The 15,410-nt window shown below is 44.5% G+C and overlaps 3 protein-coding genes across 5 annotated transcripts; 2 read left to right on the top strand and 1 right to left on the bottom strand.

Annotated features, from left to right (window-relative positions):
• The first annotated feature begins 2,871 nt into the window (after positions 1 to 2,871).
• On the top strand, positions 2,872 to 5,193 carry LOC112899365 (alpha-amylase type A isozyme-like). Its single transcript, XM_025967805.1, has 4 exons — positions 2,872 to 3,303; positions 3,426 to 3,558; positions 3,838 to 4,652; positions 4,748 to 5,193. Exons 1-4 carry the CDS (start codon positions 3,226 to 3,228, stop codon positions 5,021 to 5,023), a joined length of 1,302 nt encoding a protein of 433 aa, XP_025823590.1. The 5' UTR covers positions 2,872 to 3,225; the 3' UTR covers positions 5,024 to 5,193.
• On the bottom strand, positions 5,188 to 9,188 carry LOC112899364 (putative threonine aspartase). 3 transcript variants are annotated; one of them, XM_025967804.1, is made up of 11 exons: positions 8,963 to 9,183; positions 8,496 to 8,546; positions 8,112 to 8,232; positions 7,895 to 7,979; positions 7,419 to 7,500; positions 7,210 to 7,339; positions 6,352 to 6,509; positions 5,967 to 6,130; positions 5,697 to 5,817; positions 5,513 to 5,614; positions 5,188 to 5,431 (listed from the first exon to the last, which is right to left on the bottom strand). In XM_025967804.1, exons 1-11 carry the CDS (start codon positions 9,158 to 9,160, stop codon positions 5,339 to 5,341), a joined length of 1,305 nt encoding a protein of 434 aa, XP_025823589.1. In that variant the 5' UTR covers positions 9,161 to 9,183; the 3' UTR covers positions 5,188 to 5,338. The 3 variants fall into 3 exon arrangements, 1 of the variants encoding a protein (XP_025823589.1); XR_003230038.1 differs by having other exon boundaries at positions 5,413 to 5,431; positions 5,513 to 5,617; positions 8,963 to 9,186; XR_003230037.1 differs by having other exon boundaries at positions 5,411 to 5,431; positions 5,513 to 5,617; positions 5,697 to 6,130; positions 8,963 to 9,188.
• Positions 9,189 to 10,424: 1,236 nt separating this feature from the next.
• On the top strand, positions 10,425 to 14,799 carry LOC112901006 (probable RNA-binding protein 19). The gene is made up of 2 exons (XM_025969805.1): positions 10,425 to 10,711; positions 11,596 to 14,799. The coding sequence occupies exon 2, from the start codon at positions 11,603 to 11,605 to the stop codon at positions 14,534 to 14,536; it is 2,934 nt and encodes a 977-aa protein (XP_025825590.1). The 5' UTR covers positions 10,425 to 10,711; positions 11,596 to 11,602; the 3' UTR covers positions 14,537 to 14,799.
• The last annotated feature ends 611 nt before the right edge of the window (positions 14,800 to 15,410 follow it).

Genomic DNA, 15,410 nt, shown 5'->3' with positions numbered 1-15,410 from the left:
AGGGGGTGGATGGGGGCTCGCCCGCCCGTCGTTCTGCCGGCAGAGCTATAGGGTGCGACGTGGACACTACGTGCTTTTTAAGTAGTAGAGATTCGCTTCCTTTGATTTCCGACGCAATACGTACGAGTTGTCGTAACGTACGTGCTTCTCTGTTTATTTATATTATTATTATGTCAGAGCTCAACCTCAAAAGGACTTCCAGATCAATCCAACACAGCGTGGATATATAAATACATATTAATTTATCTAACTTGTTGTTGCTGTTCACGCGCTAGCTAGCTGTTGGTACCGAGGGTTGTCATATACCATGATTCAGTAATTCGGCATCTTGATTCAGTAATTTCTGGTCAGTTCGAGAGTGGTTATATATATATATATAAATATTTTATAATTTGGTTCAGTAATTTCTGGTCAGTTCGAGAGTGGTCATATATACATAAATATTTTACTGAACGTGATTCAGTTATTCGGCAATTTGGTTCAGTAATTTCTAGTCAATTCGATCAGTAATTTGACCACTAGGTGTAGAATAAACGCTACACCTTAGGTGTAGCAGTTTATTCCACGTCAATAGCTAAGCTGAGTAGAATTACTAAACAATTTTTCAGCAGTTCAGTAACCGGCGAGCTATTACTGATCATTGTTCAGTAATTTGGTAAATTTAGTCAAATAATTTTTTTAGTAATAAAAGATGGGTGTTGAATAACATTCTACGCCTTAGGTTCACGCGCGTGTGGCTACGGAGAGCAACACGTACAACCGATGTCATCAAGTTCGTCGAACTGCATTGACCCCATATCTATCAGCGATTCGATCGAGCTGCAGATCGATTATTTTGATTTTAGCCGGCCGGCCGGTCAGGAACATGTATAGTACGTAGTTCATGGATGCACATATACATACATCCCAGCCTAGCTAATTGTAAAAGGCCAGCAAACTTAAGGAGAACAAAGCCTATATATGTAGGGAGATCTATATATCTCACCCATCAACCAAATTCTTTTTCCTAAGTGAATATATGGGGAGATTAAAGTTTAGATACGAATTTACAAAACTCTTCCTTCTCACTGGAATGCGATTATTCCTGTTTCCTCGTCTCTTCGCTTTCTTTCTCTCTACACCGAAGGCATAATATTTGTTTTGTTTCTAGTGGCTGTATTTTTCTTAACTTTGCATTTTCTCAACCCAAAAAATTTGCAGCTCTCAAGTGCAAACTTATACAGGAAAATATGTATTTGAAATTCTCGACGAGATTGTACATGCATCTATCTAGTGTATTTTCATATGTGTTAATCCTGTTACTTTAACCACGGTTTCTACATTATGTAGAAAATTGCTATCATGTGTTCCAACCATGCATTTTTGGTCTGTCAATCTTGTTATGCGTGAATAATCTTTTCAGTATAACCCTTTTGTTTCAAATTTCTTTATGATCGTGTATGGCAGGAAAAGGCTCGTGAAAGTTGAGAGGAAGAAATGTAGGCTGGGTATGGGCATCATGCTAAAAACCACGTCGCTGGAGCGCGAAGTGTCATTATTAGTGCAAATGAGAATAATGTAAGAATATGTTCACAGGTTAAAAGGCACCATGGGGATGTCCAAATAGGAAGCTTACGAGGAGAAGAGGAAGAGTATAAACAAGACGATAAGGTTTCTTAGAGGCTCAAGTTTGGGCTCTTCTACTTGGCACCACACACGACGAGAATGACCATTATAGTAATTAGTCATCTAAACCACATGCCGCTCAAGGAATCACTGAGAAGATCGCGACTAGATCTCGAGAAGAGAAGGTGCATTCTTGAGAAATACACGGCTTGTCAGCAGCCTCATGTTCAGCTTCTCTTTCACCCATAACTAATAAACTCGTGATGTACACAATTTCTCGTTGTTTTTAGGTTGCATGATTATATTCTGTTAGAAAATATTTATTATTTAAGCTTCCCTTTCACCCATGATTGCCCATGGCTTGCACTACTGTTCATCTTTGTAAAGTTGCATCCTCAAGGAGGAATGCGACTACTTCATCTACCAGGTCGACAGCGCGTCCCGACCCCAACCCCTGGTCTCCGTCTGTGACGACGATGAGCAATTGAGCATTCTTTTTCTTTTTTTCTTTTTTTGACATGAGCATCAGATGCTTCAGTAGTTGTTTCTTCTCATCTCAATTCTTATTCTGCACCTTGAAGGATTTCCTCGGTGATGGATGTAAACCATTGATTTTTTTCCCTTGATTTTTTCCACCGAGGGCATGAAAGATCATAAGAGTTCTTGTGCTCTCGATATTTCTTCAGCCACCGTGCAAGGAAAAGGAAGAGCTTTGCTCTTCTCGAACTCTCAACCAAATTGAAGATAGATGGATGCTTGCCTTCCTATCCAACGCCATCAAAACTTTTTGACCAATCTTGTTCAGTCCGTTGGCTGAGGTTGCTTCGTCCAATTGGCAATGCATGCTTTGCGACATGTGGTTCTCAAGCTCCATGAACAATGTCTCAATTGTCTGCCTCGATAGACTCACCCCAATCGCGTCACGTACAATCTCCAGCCTAACGAGAAGGCCATCAACAGCAGCAGCGTGTAGCTGGATATATACGACTACAAGTTATAAGCTACACAACTAACAGAATTACATTCTCGTGTGATGCGAAGTAATCTTTCCTTGAATCTGCCAATCAAAGAACATCTTGTTGTAGTACCAATTCAGTTATATTCTAACACTATCCTTACACAAGTAGGCATATTTCGGTTGGAATATAATGGATTTGATGAATTCTAAATCTACCTGGAAAGGTATCTCTGGTTTCTTGCCACCACAATGGATGTGGTTCCTTCCACTTACAGCAATTAATTTAGGAACTTCATACCGCAGTGTAATCCATGCTTATTTCCCCCGTCAGAAAAAGGCTCTTCTTGGTTTCAGTTCCAACATCCTCTTTTGTCCAGGAAGTTTGTGCCATGCCATCCCCATTGACTTGACCACCGTAAGTTCATCTTCTTCTTCTTCAGATGTGTGGTCTTGAGTTGCCTGGGGAAGAAAAGCAACGACTCGTAACGGAGTCGGGTACAAATCCATTGCCTCCAAGCAACTCCCTTGATAGCTACAGCTATTACATCCTCTCCTGCCTATAAATATCCATCGGGTTCCTGCTGTACCCTCACTGCACTCAGCTACTTTACTTGTTGATCACCACTCAGTTGAGTTGAGACAGAGAGAGCAGAGCGGCAGCAATGGGCAGCAGGGACTTGTGCTGCCTGACGACCCTGGTCCTCCTCCTGGGGCTGGCGTCCGGCCAGGTCCTGTTCCAGGTAACCCTCGCATTCCGCCATGGCTGATGCTGAATGATCATTCATGAGATCATCTCGTAGCGAATAGAACCGTTCAGATTTCTCGTTGGTTTGCACTCCCTGAAAGAATTGAGCTGGTGCAGGGGTTCAACTGGGAGTCGTGGAAGCAGAGCGGCGGGTGGTACAACCTCCTGATGGGGAAGGTCGACGACATCGCTGCCGCCGGCGTCACGCACGTCTGGCTCCCGCCGCCGTCGCACTCCGTCTCCACCCAAGGTCCGTCTGAACGGGTCCTTCATCTTCTTCTTCTTCTTCCCCAATTCTTGTCTGAACATGTCTAGGAGTGAGGGAAGGGGCAGTCAGATAGCTACAGCAAAACGGAGCATCCTCAAAGTCCACGTGGAGTGGACAACACGCAGCTACTCTGATTGCGAACCTTGCCCATTCTGCCTTAGTGCCTTCAGCTGGTCTAATTGATTTCTCGAGTCTAGTATGACCATTGACCAATGGTAAAAAAAAAATGAAATACAACATACATGTAATTGTTGTGTGCAGGTTACATGCCTGGTCGGCTTTACGACCTGGACGCGTCCAAGTACGGGACGGCGGCGGAGCTCAAGTCCCTGATCGCCGCGTTCCACGGCAAGGGCGTGCAGGCGGTGGCGGACATCGTCATCAACCACCGGTGCGCCGACTACAAGGATTCCCGCGGCATCTACTGCATCTACGAGGGCGGGACGTCCGACAGCCGCCTCGACTGGGGGCCCCACATGATCTGCCGCGACGACACCCAGTACTCGGACGGCACGGGCAACCTCGACACCGGCGCCGACTTCGCCGCGGCGCCGGACATCGACCACCTCAACGACCGCGTCCAGCGCGAGCTCACCGAGTGGCTGCTCTGGCTCAAGTCCGACATCGGCTTCGACGCCTGGCGCCTCGACTTCGCTAGGGGCTACTCGGCCGAGGTCGCTAAGGTATACGTAGACGGCACGGCCCCGAGCTTTGCCGTCGCCGAGATATGGAACAACATGGTGCCCGGCGACGACGGGCAGCCTGCCTACGACCAGGACCCGCACCGGCAGACCCTGGTGGACTGGGTGAACAAGGTGGGCGGAGCGGCGTCACCGGCCACGGTGTTCGACTTCACCACCAAGGGGATCCTGAACGCCGCCGTGGAGGGCGAGCTGTGGCGGCTCATCGACGCGCAGGGTAAGGCGCCCGGCGTCATCGGGTGGTGGCCGGCCAAGGCCGTCACGTTCGTCGACAACCACGACACCGGCTCGACGCAGGCCATGTGGCCGTTCCCCTCCGACAAGGTCATGCAGGGCTACGCCTACATCCTCACGCACCCCGGCAATCCGTGCATCGTGAGTATTCCCGTCTAGTATTAACTTGCCATGTTGGATGTGGACATGGACGGATCCCTCCTCAATGCTCCATTGCTCTTGCTTGACTACTACAGTTCTACGACCATTTCTTCGACTGGGGTTTCAAGGACGAGATCGCAACGCTGGTGGCGGTGCGGAAGCGCAACGGTATCACGCCGACGAGCGAGCTGACGATCCTCGAGCACGACGGTGATGCCTACGTGGCGGAGATTGACGGCAAGGTGATCGTGAAGATCGGGTCTAGGTTCGACGTCGGGCACCTCATCCCGGCAGGGTTCGAGGTAGCTGCCCACGGCAACGACTACGCCGTCTGGGAGAAAGGCGCCGGCGAAGAATCGAACCGAGCATAATAGCTCTCAAGTGCTCCTAATATGATTTGTTTCTCTGCTACGCGCAGGGACATATACGATTGGGACACCACCCGTATACGGGACCCGTGAACTATGCGAATTGTACACGCAATGATAAAATAAAGTGATTTCTCGCCTCCTCTGTATTCGGGGGAGAGGTTAAGAGACAACTAAGCCATTCGCATAAAAGCCAGACCACAATCTAAGGTTGTTTGGATCACAAGCTGTCACAAAATGTTCAAATAATTCATAATGAATGCCAAAAACAAGTGCTTTTGCAGCTGTTTCACAGGAAAGACGATACCAGGCCCGTTGTCAATATTCAGATGATTCTGCATCAATCTTGATCCTAGTGGCAAAGTGGTTGACAATACCAGATGCGCCTTCTGATGCTCTAAGCATCGAAATCTACAACAAAAAAACATATAAAGATTTGTCGCATGCAACCATGGAACAAATAGTCAAATAGTAATGACAAGCATCAAGTACCTTTGGATTATTCATATTGCTTCCGAAATAACCAACACCAAATGATGGGGACGAGTAGGCAGCAACCAGCTCAGCGGCTTCCAGTTCAGACAAATCCCCTCGCTACTAAAAGATACATAGTTCAACCCACAGTGGAGGGGCTACTTATCCAAGATCAAAGTAGATGGGATTGCAAAGAACCGACCTTTTGAACATCAGCCTGAACTAGCAACAACCCAGCGCCTGTATCATGAGACATCTTACTGCTGCTTTGAACCACAGAACGGAGAACTTTAGTACAAGCAGAAGCAGGACCAGATTGTGACCTGACAATATACAATTATAGATGGTCAGACTTACAATTACTGAAGGAGATATTTGCCAAAAAAAATAGTGTACTAGTTGTTTAGCCCTACTGACATACTGAACAGATGTGAAAAGAAAAAAAAAAGAACACTTGAAGAAATGAGAATACAATGATGATGAGATGCAACATTCACGGGCAGCAAATCCTCTAATCAAATGTTCTCCAGCTCCAGTGGCACAACAGGCAACTATGAATGGTGTACCGAAGGGTCCTTTGGAAGAAGCCCAGCACCCAGAGCCATACATAGCTGCCAGCCCAACCCGGCCATCTACCTGTCAAGACATCAGTGTGCTTTTCTTAGTTCCTGCGAGCCAATGAGAGTTATATGCTACTGGCAGAGTAACATGAAGTTCAATGAGAAATTGCATTCACTTATCCAGAACAATACAAAATAAATTAAAAATGAAAAGTACTACCAAGGAACAACCAATTCAAGTGATATATTGGAAGTAAACTTTGAGCGAGTAACTGATGAAATTGATAACCAACCAACCTTCAGGGCAATACCACCACTAGATGCGCCTGATGCTACAATTCCATAGCTATCTACACAAATAACACCAACTGTATCCATTACACAGTCTTGATTGTCTTCCATGAGTGACTGTGTGAACATCTTCTTTACATCAGCAATATTCTCAGATTCAGTGCCTACAATGAAATGGACACAGGTCAGGTGGAGCATAAAGGCGGAAAATATAGTCCAAAACCACTATCGTCTATCAATACAATTGCACAAGACACGTGCAAGAATGTAACATTAGTGCCACATTCCTGAGACTCTCAGTAGCATAACTAGAAAATTGAGTGTTGAAATAAACATATTCAAAAGGGATAAGTCCAAATGGAAGTAGAGCAGAATATATTAGGGATAATTAACAGATGTCCAATAGAACTCAGACCAACGACTGCATTTGCCCATATGCTCCTTCAGCTACACAATAAAAGAAGGTTTGTTGTGATGGTATCTGTTGGCTATTGTGACAATTATATATGCAGTATAAAATCTTTTATTAGACCTTGTGGATAGCAGTAAAACTGTGTTGCATGGCTGGTTCACAACAAACCAGTCAAATTTATATTTCAGGTGGAACTTATCGAATATTGCTGGAGGCAAAAATGTAATTATGAGAAAATGAATAAAATAAAATGCCTATTAGAATAGCATTTGGTACTAATAAAATAGAAGTACAGTGTAGGGACAAGTTTTCAAACTACCCAATATCATTACGCTAAGGTAACAAAGTGAAGCATTCAAGTCCAGTTAAGTTCCAGAAGATATTTGAACAGATTAATAAAAGTCCAAAATGCAACTCGAATAAGATCAGTAGCAAGTAAACATGGAGGTAACCTGGTGCTTCCAACTGTACTGAATCATGTTCTGAACCAGAACCAGTGTTAAGCTCTAATAATTTCTTGGAATTAACAAGCAATGATGTGTATTTTACCCACTGCGCTTTTGCATTCTCAGTCACCAACCACTGTGTGAAAACAATAAATGTTCCAGTCAATCAGGAATGAGTGATTGGATTAGACAACACAAAACAAGAAGAGACTCACACTATTAGCCTCCGATGTACATTCAAGTAGGTCCATTCCTTTAGATTTTGCCCATTTATATGCTCCTTCACCAACCAAAAACCTAAAACAAGGTATAATTCAGGATTCAGAAATAGAGCTAATATGTGTGAAAAGTTAGGAGCAAACAAATAAAAATCAACATAAATGAGTGCTGAATAAATCAGCACACGTAGAATATGGAGAAAGAGGGGCAGTGGTGCATCAGCCACTGATTAGCTTACAGCATGAGATGAAATTTTAAGGGAACTTTGTATGTAATTGCTTCAATGCATAAAAGCAATAGCTTCAATTACAAGATGAGATGCAGGTGAACAAAATAGCTTCAATTACTCTAAAGGACATGACAGTATACAATTATTTGAGTGTCACAAGTGAACAAAATAGATGGGAAAGAACTTCTAGAAAATACAACATCTTAAAGCAGGCAAAAATGGAACCATGGTTTTCATGATTACATGGGGGGTATCCGACCAAGCAATGAAGATCCTGCAATCTGTTCCTTTGCCAAGTGCAAAGCGACCTGGATTGGATTCTTTACACCTGATCTACAGGAAATGGAAATTATGGTCAGAGCTGAGGTCAAAGTTCACAGGACAAACATGTTAGCATTTAGCACTAACTTTAATTCCATGCCTATTTATCAGCTTCAATGTTCCAAATTATTACAAGTACCTCGAATAGCTCCAACAGCTCCAAAAGAACCAGTACTTCCATCCATGATGCTTGCATCACATTCCACATGACCACTCTCAGTCAAATTTGAACCCCGACCAGCATTTGTGATGGGATCGTCCTAATCGTCAGGTAAGAATAATCAGATTCAGACACCTTTGCTTAGAATAAACAAGCGAACAGAATATGCCAGTAAGCCTCTAATGTAGCTACTAAACTACAACATGCAGAGATAAGCAAAAACATTTGGAAATTGGTAACAAATCACATAATTGTTCATTCATTTTCATAATATAATCTTACTCCAAAATGTTAACAAGATCAATTACATATAGGAAACACAAAAGTATAGCCAGTAAATATCATAGATGTAACAATACGGACCTCCAAAACGTGAATGGCAGCTGCAACTGCATCAAGGCTTGTGCCACTGCCCTGAAAGTGTAAGCATCATTAGGAATCCAGTACTGAACATCCACTAGGACGGATCTGAAGATTGCATTCCCACATGATCATAATATGAATGTCGCATCGTAAATCATACTGTGCACAATGCCCAGATGCAAACGACAATTGTCCAGCATAACGTGAAGCTACAGTAATCAAACGAGTCACCTACAAATCCCAATATTCATAGAGCTGAGAACTGGCAAGCCCCGGTTGGCTCAGTTCATAATGCACCAGGTCTCCCTAAACGAAATTGGTCGGTGTGTTCCAATTAAATTAACCCTACGTATTCGACACCCCCAGTCAGCGGGTAAAATCCAGGCGCCACGCCATACCAAACCATGGCAATAAGCAACGAGAGGGAGAGAGTGGGCCGTTAAAGGGTTAGAGCTCAACGATAGAACCTCGCGAAGGACGGCCGCGGCGGCGAGGCAGGCGCGCTTCATGGCCCGGCGGTACGCCTTCTCGTTCGCCGGCGCGTGGAAGCCGGCGCCCACGTGCAGCGCCACGAAGAATCTGCGGCTGGGGATAGTCGACGCGCTCGGGTTTTCCTCCCCGACGCCGACGGCCATCTCACTCGCGCCGCCGCCGCCGGTGGCCATCACGACGAGCACGAGGAGTTATCAGTTGGGACCCTTGTGGAGGTAAGATTTTACACTTTTCATGTTTCAGAGGGAAAGAAAAGTGTTCTTTCATATTGGCCCTTTATGAAAGTCTTATTAGTAATCAGGGGCCTTTGTCTTAAAGTAGAAAGGATATCTCCGTATCTCCGCTTGTACAGAAGATGAGCTTTCCTTGTTGGTGTACTGACTCGGATTTTCTCCTTTCCTTTTGTTTTTGAAAGAGACTCGGATTTTCCTCTCTCGGGTTCTCTGGACACTGCAGCCAACTGCTACAGTAAGGCAGCCAATCTATTCAATTGCCTACTGCTCCTATTTCTTACCGAGGTTTGCAATACATAAAGTGTATGGAAAGCTAACCTCGTCTTCTGCAACTCGAAAACTCACAATGATTTAGTATTATGAATCATTTGTAATTTTAAAAAGATTAAGATTTTTTTTATGAATATGTAGTGTGTGTAGCATGAGAAGCCTAGGACACGAGCTATCTATTTAGAGTACTTATATAAGCTCATAATAATTAACGCTTGAAAAGTGAGACGATGGAGGTGCTCATTTATGTGAAGTAAAATTCATTGGTGATTTTGACTGTTCATTAGTTTTTAAAAAAATAGTTGTCATCTATCATACTACAATATATCAATCTACCTTACGCTGCGCGTATATTGAAGATATCGTTGGCTTACCACGATGTCTTGCGGCATATAGAAGAGCATGATGATATTGGTTCAAAGGCAGGATTATAGATTCATCGTATACGGACTTTTAGAGTGTATACCAATCAAATTAGAGAACAATAAGGCTATGGTAACAAAAAAATGATGTAATCATTTCCTAACACGTGTGAGCAGATGGGCACCTGTGACTTTGCACCGAATGGGTAAATATAGCATTACTCAAACTTTGTAACAAAATGTATTACACACACATCCACTATGACAACTAAAAGCGATTATAGAGGTGACCTGCTGTGCTCACTTTTTGTAGACAACATCTACGAGAAATACGGCTATACCTCGCTGGGTTAAACTGATTGGTGTGGTGCATCCCGTTACACACTTCCATCACGCTCCTGCTCTGGCCTCTGGGCTCTGGCTGCACCCCGCCGTATTTCCCGGGAAGAAAAGATTGATGCGCAGTTTTGCGATTCAGCCCCTGGTACAAGGGCGTCTTCGCTTCTCCACTTTCCCTGCCTGCTTGCTTAGTGCGGAGCCCAAGGGCCTGCACGCAATTCCCGTCCCGGTGAACTAGTGCGTCCCCTGCCCGTTCTCCTTCTCTCCTCTCCTCTCCCCTCCCCTCCATTGCAGAGAAAACCCCAACTCCACCACCCAACCAACCACCCACCGTTTCCACCACCTCCGCCTTCTTCGGATGCTTTTGCTGCTCGGCGCGTGCGTCCACTCTTGTTAGCCCTTCGCAGCTGCTGCTACTCAGCCGCGCTGCAGAGAACTTGGGTTTCCAACCAAACAAAACTGCCTTCTCGGTTGCATCGCTCGCGCCGTCGCTTCCGCAAGTTCGCATTTCCGATCGGAGGTATATTTCCCCGCGCTACCTCGTCCCCAAAGCCCACCATTGCTCTTGCCTCCGTTGCTTGCTTTCTCATTGGGGAGGAATCGGGTGGTTGATCCTCCCTGCGTTGCTTTCGTTGGCGCGTTTCATGGCATGGGGTTTTCCGTCTCACCGTCGTACCTACATGCCTCTGATTTTTTTTGGTTATTATCTTTGGTAGGGTTTTGGATTAGCATCATGTTTTAAACAAAGAAGAAGGAAAGAAAAAGAAAATTCAAGGCAGGAGCACCGCACACTCAGAACTACTAGGGGAGGGGAAGGAAAATGGCTGTAGTTAGCATTCGTGTTGGATAAAGAGCAGGCATATGCCATGGATTAATTATATATAAAAAACTTAGTTGGATTGAACTGTAGATTTGATACTAGTGACTCTGGAGCAACTAGAGGAGTGGGATTAACTACTTTTATACCCTAGTAGTTTGATTATTTGCTCAAAGATTTAACGGTTCTGCAGATGGCGTTAAACTATTGTGCTGATAGAGTGATAGCGCATTTTGCAGTATCAACCTAGCCAATTATGTACCTGGTAACAAGGCAAACTGTGCAAAAACATGAGGAGCTGGTTGCTATCTCTTTCTGTCCCAATACTTGAAGTTTACATGATCAATCAGTTATGCAGATCGTGTTTAGTTTGTCAGGAACACACCATGCAACTGATAATCCAAGATGTGCAGAAGTTGATCGCAAAGCTTTCATTTGAAATTCAATGTTTTTCTTTTAATAAGATGCTGCATGTTTAGTTGTTCACTATTTGCTTTACACTTGTTTTTTTTTTGTGCTTCAGTGGTATACATTTCCTCCATTTTTTTTCAGCTAGCTAATCTTCTCCTTTATCAACCAATTGTCAGCACAAGAATGGGGAAAAGTGGCTTGATTGGTCGGCTGCAGGAGAGTGATAGCATGAGTGCTGCTGCTGGTCATGAGGAAGGCAGTGAGGAAGAAGAACCATATGAATATGAATTCTACGGTGATGATGATGATGAGCCACAGGATGTGGAGCACTGTGATGGCACAGCTCTGCCTGAAGATGAGGAACCTTTCAAACTAGAGCTTTGCAGCGATGAAGGCAGCGGCAAGTGTGGCTCATCTCATCCAGAGCCTTGCATCAATCTGGTGCTTGATGGCAACAATATTGGCAGGAAGCAGCTGTATGAGTCTAAGCCATGTCATGGTCTGATGGCTGACGAGGATGAATTCGTTGAGAAGAAGTCCAACTATTTGCATCCTTTGAAACAGGGACAAAGTAAGAAAGAGCTGAAACAAGTGCTAAGGCACAGCAACTCTGTGCAGAAGGAGGTATCAGTGGCCAAAGAAAAGGAAACAATGCCGTTCAAAAAACGGTTATCTGTCAAGTTTGCTGCTGATGTATCTTGTTATACATACAGTACTGAAAGTTTTGCTGCTGCTACCATAGAGAAAAGGAAAGCTCAATCTGATGACCAGGACAAGCACCTGTGTAAGAGACAAGAACACTCATTTTCTTCACCCCATGATGGGGGAAAGCTGAAAGAAGGGGGTGGCACTAATTTGTTTGTGGGTAACCTACCACCTTCCGTGGCTTCTCACAAGCTCATCGAACTATTTCTACCATTTGGAAGAATTGTTAGATCTAGAGTTGCGGATGATTGCTTCACTGGTGTGAGCAAGGGATATGGCTTTGTGGAGTATTCTGATCCTTGTTATGCTGCTGAAGCTATTAAACGCATGAATGGACGCATGATCGAGGGAAAGATGCTAGAGGTCAGAGTGGCTGATGCTTCATCATCAGGATCCAATCCATCTGTTCATGCTGTATCAGAGACTGCTCATCAACCCACAAAAGAAACAGACACAAGTAAACTGTATGTCCGCAACCTTCCCTTGCTCATGAATAAGGACAAATTGCTCGAACTTTTTGTACCTTATGGGCAAGTCACTAGTGCAAAGGTAGCCATGGATTACACGACAGGATTAAGTAAAGGATATGGCTTTGTGAAGTTCTCTGATGCCCACGATGCAGCACTAGCCGTTATGCAGTTGAACGGACGTCTGGTTGAGGGGAAGAAGATAGAGGTTCTAGTATCTGTTATGCCTCTTAGACCATCAAGCTCACCTGTGGAATCACATGCTGAAAATAGGACCCTCAGAGAGATTGACATGTCTAATCTATATGTCTATAACCTCCCCTCGTCCATGAGCACTGCCAAGTTGGTGGAGCTTTTCCTGCCATTTGGTAAGATCACCCATGCGCGGGTGGTGGAACAAACCAATAATTCAAGTAAAGGATACGGATTTGTCAAATTTTCTGATTCTCATTGTGCTGCCGAGGCAGTCGCATTGATGAATGGAGCACTGATTGAAGGGGAAACGATCTTGGTCAGAGTTGCTGGTCTTTCTCCATCGGAGTCCAGCTCAGTTTCACAGCATCCACCACACTCGGTAACAAATGTCTCTCCAGAAATCAAAAAGTGTAGACTTTACGTCACCAACCTTCCGCAGTCCATTACTGCTGATAAGCTTGTTAGACTTTTCATACCCTTTGGTCAGATTGACAGAGTGGTGATGAAGGTGGAGTATAGTCTTGTGCTATATGCAGATACAAACTCAGCAACCAAGGCTGTCCAACTCATGGATGGATATATGATTGAAGGAAAGAGGCTAGTAGTCAAGGGATCAGAGCCTTGTCCAGTCAATGCAGTAGACTCTGGTTGTTCGCAGTCAGGTAGCAAGCTCGTAAAAGAAATAGACATGGCCAATCTGTATGTTGGCAGGGTTCCATCAGCTGTGGCCTGTGATCAGCTAGTTCAGCTTTTTTGCCCATACGGAGAAATTGTTCAAGCTAAGAAGTTTGATATACCTGGGTATGGCATGATTAGGTATGCTGATGCTTCTGCTGCTGCTGCCGCAATCCAACATTTGGATGGTTACCAGATTGGAGGAAGCACCCTAGCTGTGAGAGTAGCAGGGCTTCCTGCAGAATCTGATGCAGCCACAAATGCGCACAAAGAAATTGACATGACTAACCTATACGTGTGCCACCTCCCACCATATGTCACTACTGAGCATTTGATTGAACTTTTCCTGCCATGTGGCCAAATCACTCGAGCAAAAGTAGTTGTGGATAAGTTCACTGGTGTCAGCAAGGGATTTGGATTTGTCAAATTTGCCGATGCTTACTCTGCTGCTGTTGCGATTACTCACATGAATGGTTACCCATTGGAGGGGTATGTGTTGTCAGTTAGAATAGCAGGTGTTCAGCTGGGTGATATGGTCAGCGACATGGCACATTTCTACTCCTACTTCACTTCCCCTGATCTGTCGAGGATGGCTGTTGGGATCCCAGCATCACACTGGCCATACTATTATGGTGAATCCGCATACACCCCATACTATTATGGTGAATCCTCATACAACACGCCGACCGTGTACCAGGGACAAGGTACTGAATCTGGAACTGCTGCTGATCAAACATCTCAGCTAGAAGGCCCGCCTGGATCTGAACCGGTTGGTTCATCTTCTGTGTCACACACTGTTGTTTCTGATCGTTCTCAGTTGGAAGGTTGGATTTGTCCACCTGGCATTGAGCCCCATGCTGTCGTGACGAAAGATGCCTCTGTGTGGACAGGTCCACCTGGCTTTGAGCCTCCTGCTATAGCCAAGAAAGATGCAACTGTGTGGACTGGTCCACCTGGCTTTGAGCCTCATGCTGTTCACAAGAAAGATGCCCCTGTGATGAATCCTTCTCAAGCTTGCTCAAAGGTTCTTTTGGCACATTCAGATGGGAGCAAGAAAGAAAGTTCGGTTGTCTAACTTAACAATCATCTGCATCAGGCTACCTGTAGTTTGATATAAATTAGCAGGTTGCTCTTCGTATAAATGTGTTTTGGGGAAGATTAGACTTCAATAGACTACAGTTCTCCCTCATGGAAGAAGCTGTATCCTAACCTTAGTAGCTTAGTTAAGTACTTAGATTATGGCCGTTGGAAAACAATGTTAGTGGAGGTTGTGATTTTAACAGAGAATGGCTTCTTCGCATGGTTGCCTATGGTGCCAAGTGATGACCTATCGAGTTTAGAATTTAGATGCTTGACTGAAGTTAAATGTTATCTCGATGTGCTGTTACTGGTATGCAATGGATGTGCCATGTGCGTTGCTTGTTGGTGTATTGGAGATACTTATTTGTTCAGTTAAGCATCCTTGGGTTTTCTGGGAAATTCAGTACAACATTTCTCCAATGTGTTCAAGAGATGAGTGCATGCGTGTGCTTCTTAAATGTTGTTGGGTTCACCTAATCTATATGTTCTCGTGATGGGTATCCTTTTTTAAAAAAATATATATTAGTTCATGATAATTTCGTAGTGATTTTCCTTCCCAGCAAACAGCATATTTTAACGGTTCTTTCAGCAGGGAGTGCTGCTTCAGTTCCGTGACTGTCGCCCAGCTCTACTTAGCTGTCAAAAGCTCCCGTCCGCTTCACACGATTACAAAGGATCTATGCGAAGTATCATAGTTCAGTCGAATACTGCAAACCGATTTTGTTTTGAGACGGTAAAAAAAAAAATTCAGTATGCTTCCATACAAACAACTGGCTGATAGGTTCCATCCAAAGCATTTTAAGCAGCTGAAAGGCTCTTCCGGCGGTTGCTTTCAGATGCCTTGCGCTAAGATTTTGTGATTGTAGCAG

Source organism: Panicum hallii, chromosome 7 (assembly GCF_002211085.1).
Source record: "Panicum hallii strain FIL2 chromosome 7, PHallii_v3.1, whole genome shotgun sequence".
Taxonomy (NCBI): domain Eukaryota; kingdom Viridiplantae; phylum Streptophyta; class Magnoliopsida; order Poales; family Poaceae; genus Panicum; species Panicum hallii.
This window is presented reverse-complemented; position numbering and strand designations above follow the sequence as displayed.

Coding starts and splice junctions, on each gene's coding strand:
- LOC112899364 (XM_025967804.1), bottom strand. CDS start 9,160: ATGGCCACCGGCGGCGGCGGCGCGAGTGAGATGGCCGTCGGCGTCGGG. Junction 7,980..8,111: donor AGCTGTTGGAGCTATTCGAG/GTACTTGTAATA, acceptor CCTGTAGATCAG/GTGTAAAGAATCCAATCCAG. Junction 7,501..7,894: donor CTTGGTCGGATACCCCCCAT/GTAATCATGAAA, acceptor ACCTTGTTTTAG/GTTTTTGGTTGGTGAAGGAG.
- LOC112901006 (XM_025969805.1), top strand. CDS start 11,603: ATGGGGAAAAGTGGCTTGATTGGTCGGCTGCAGGAGAGTGATAGCATG.
- LOC112899365 (XM_025967805.1), top strand. CDS start 3,226: ATGGGCAGCAGGGACTTGTGCTGCCTGACGACCCTGGTCCTCCTCCTG. Junction 3,304..3,425: donor CCGGCCAGGTCCTGTTCCAG/GTAACCCTCGCA, acceptor GAGCTGGTGCAG/GGGTTCAACTGGGAGTCGTG. Junction 3,559..3,837: donor GCACTCCGTCTCCACCCAAG/GTCCGTCTGAAC, acceptor TGTTGTGTGCAG/GTTACATGCCTGGTCGGCTT.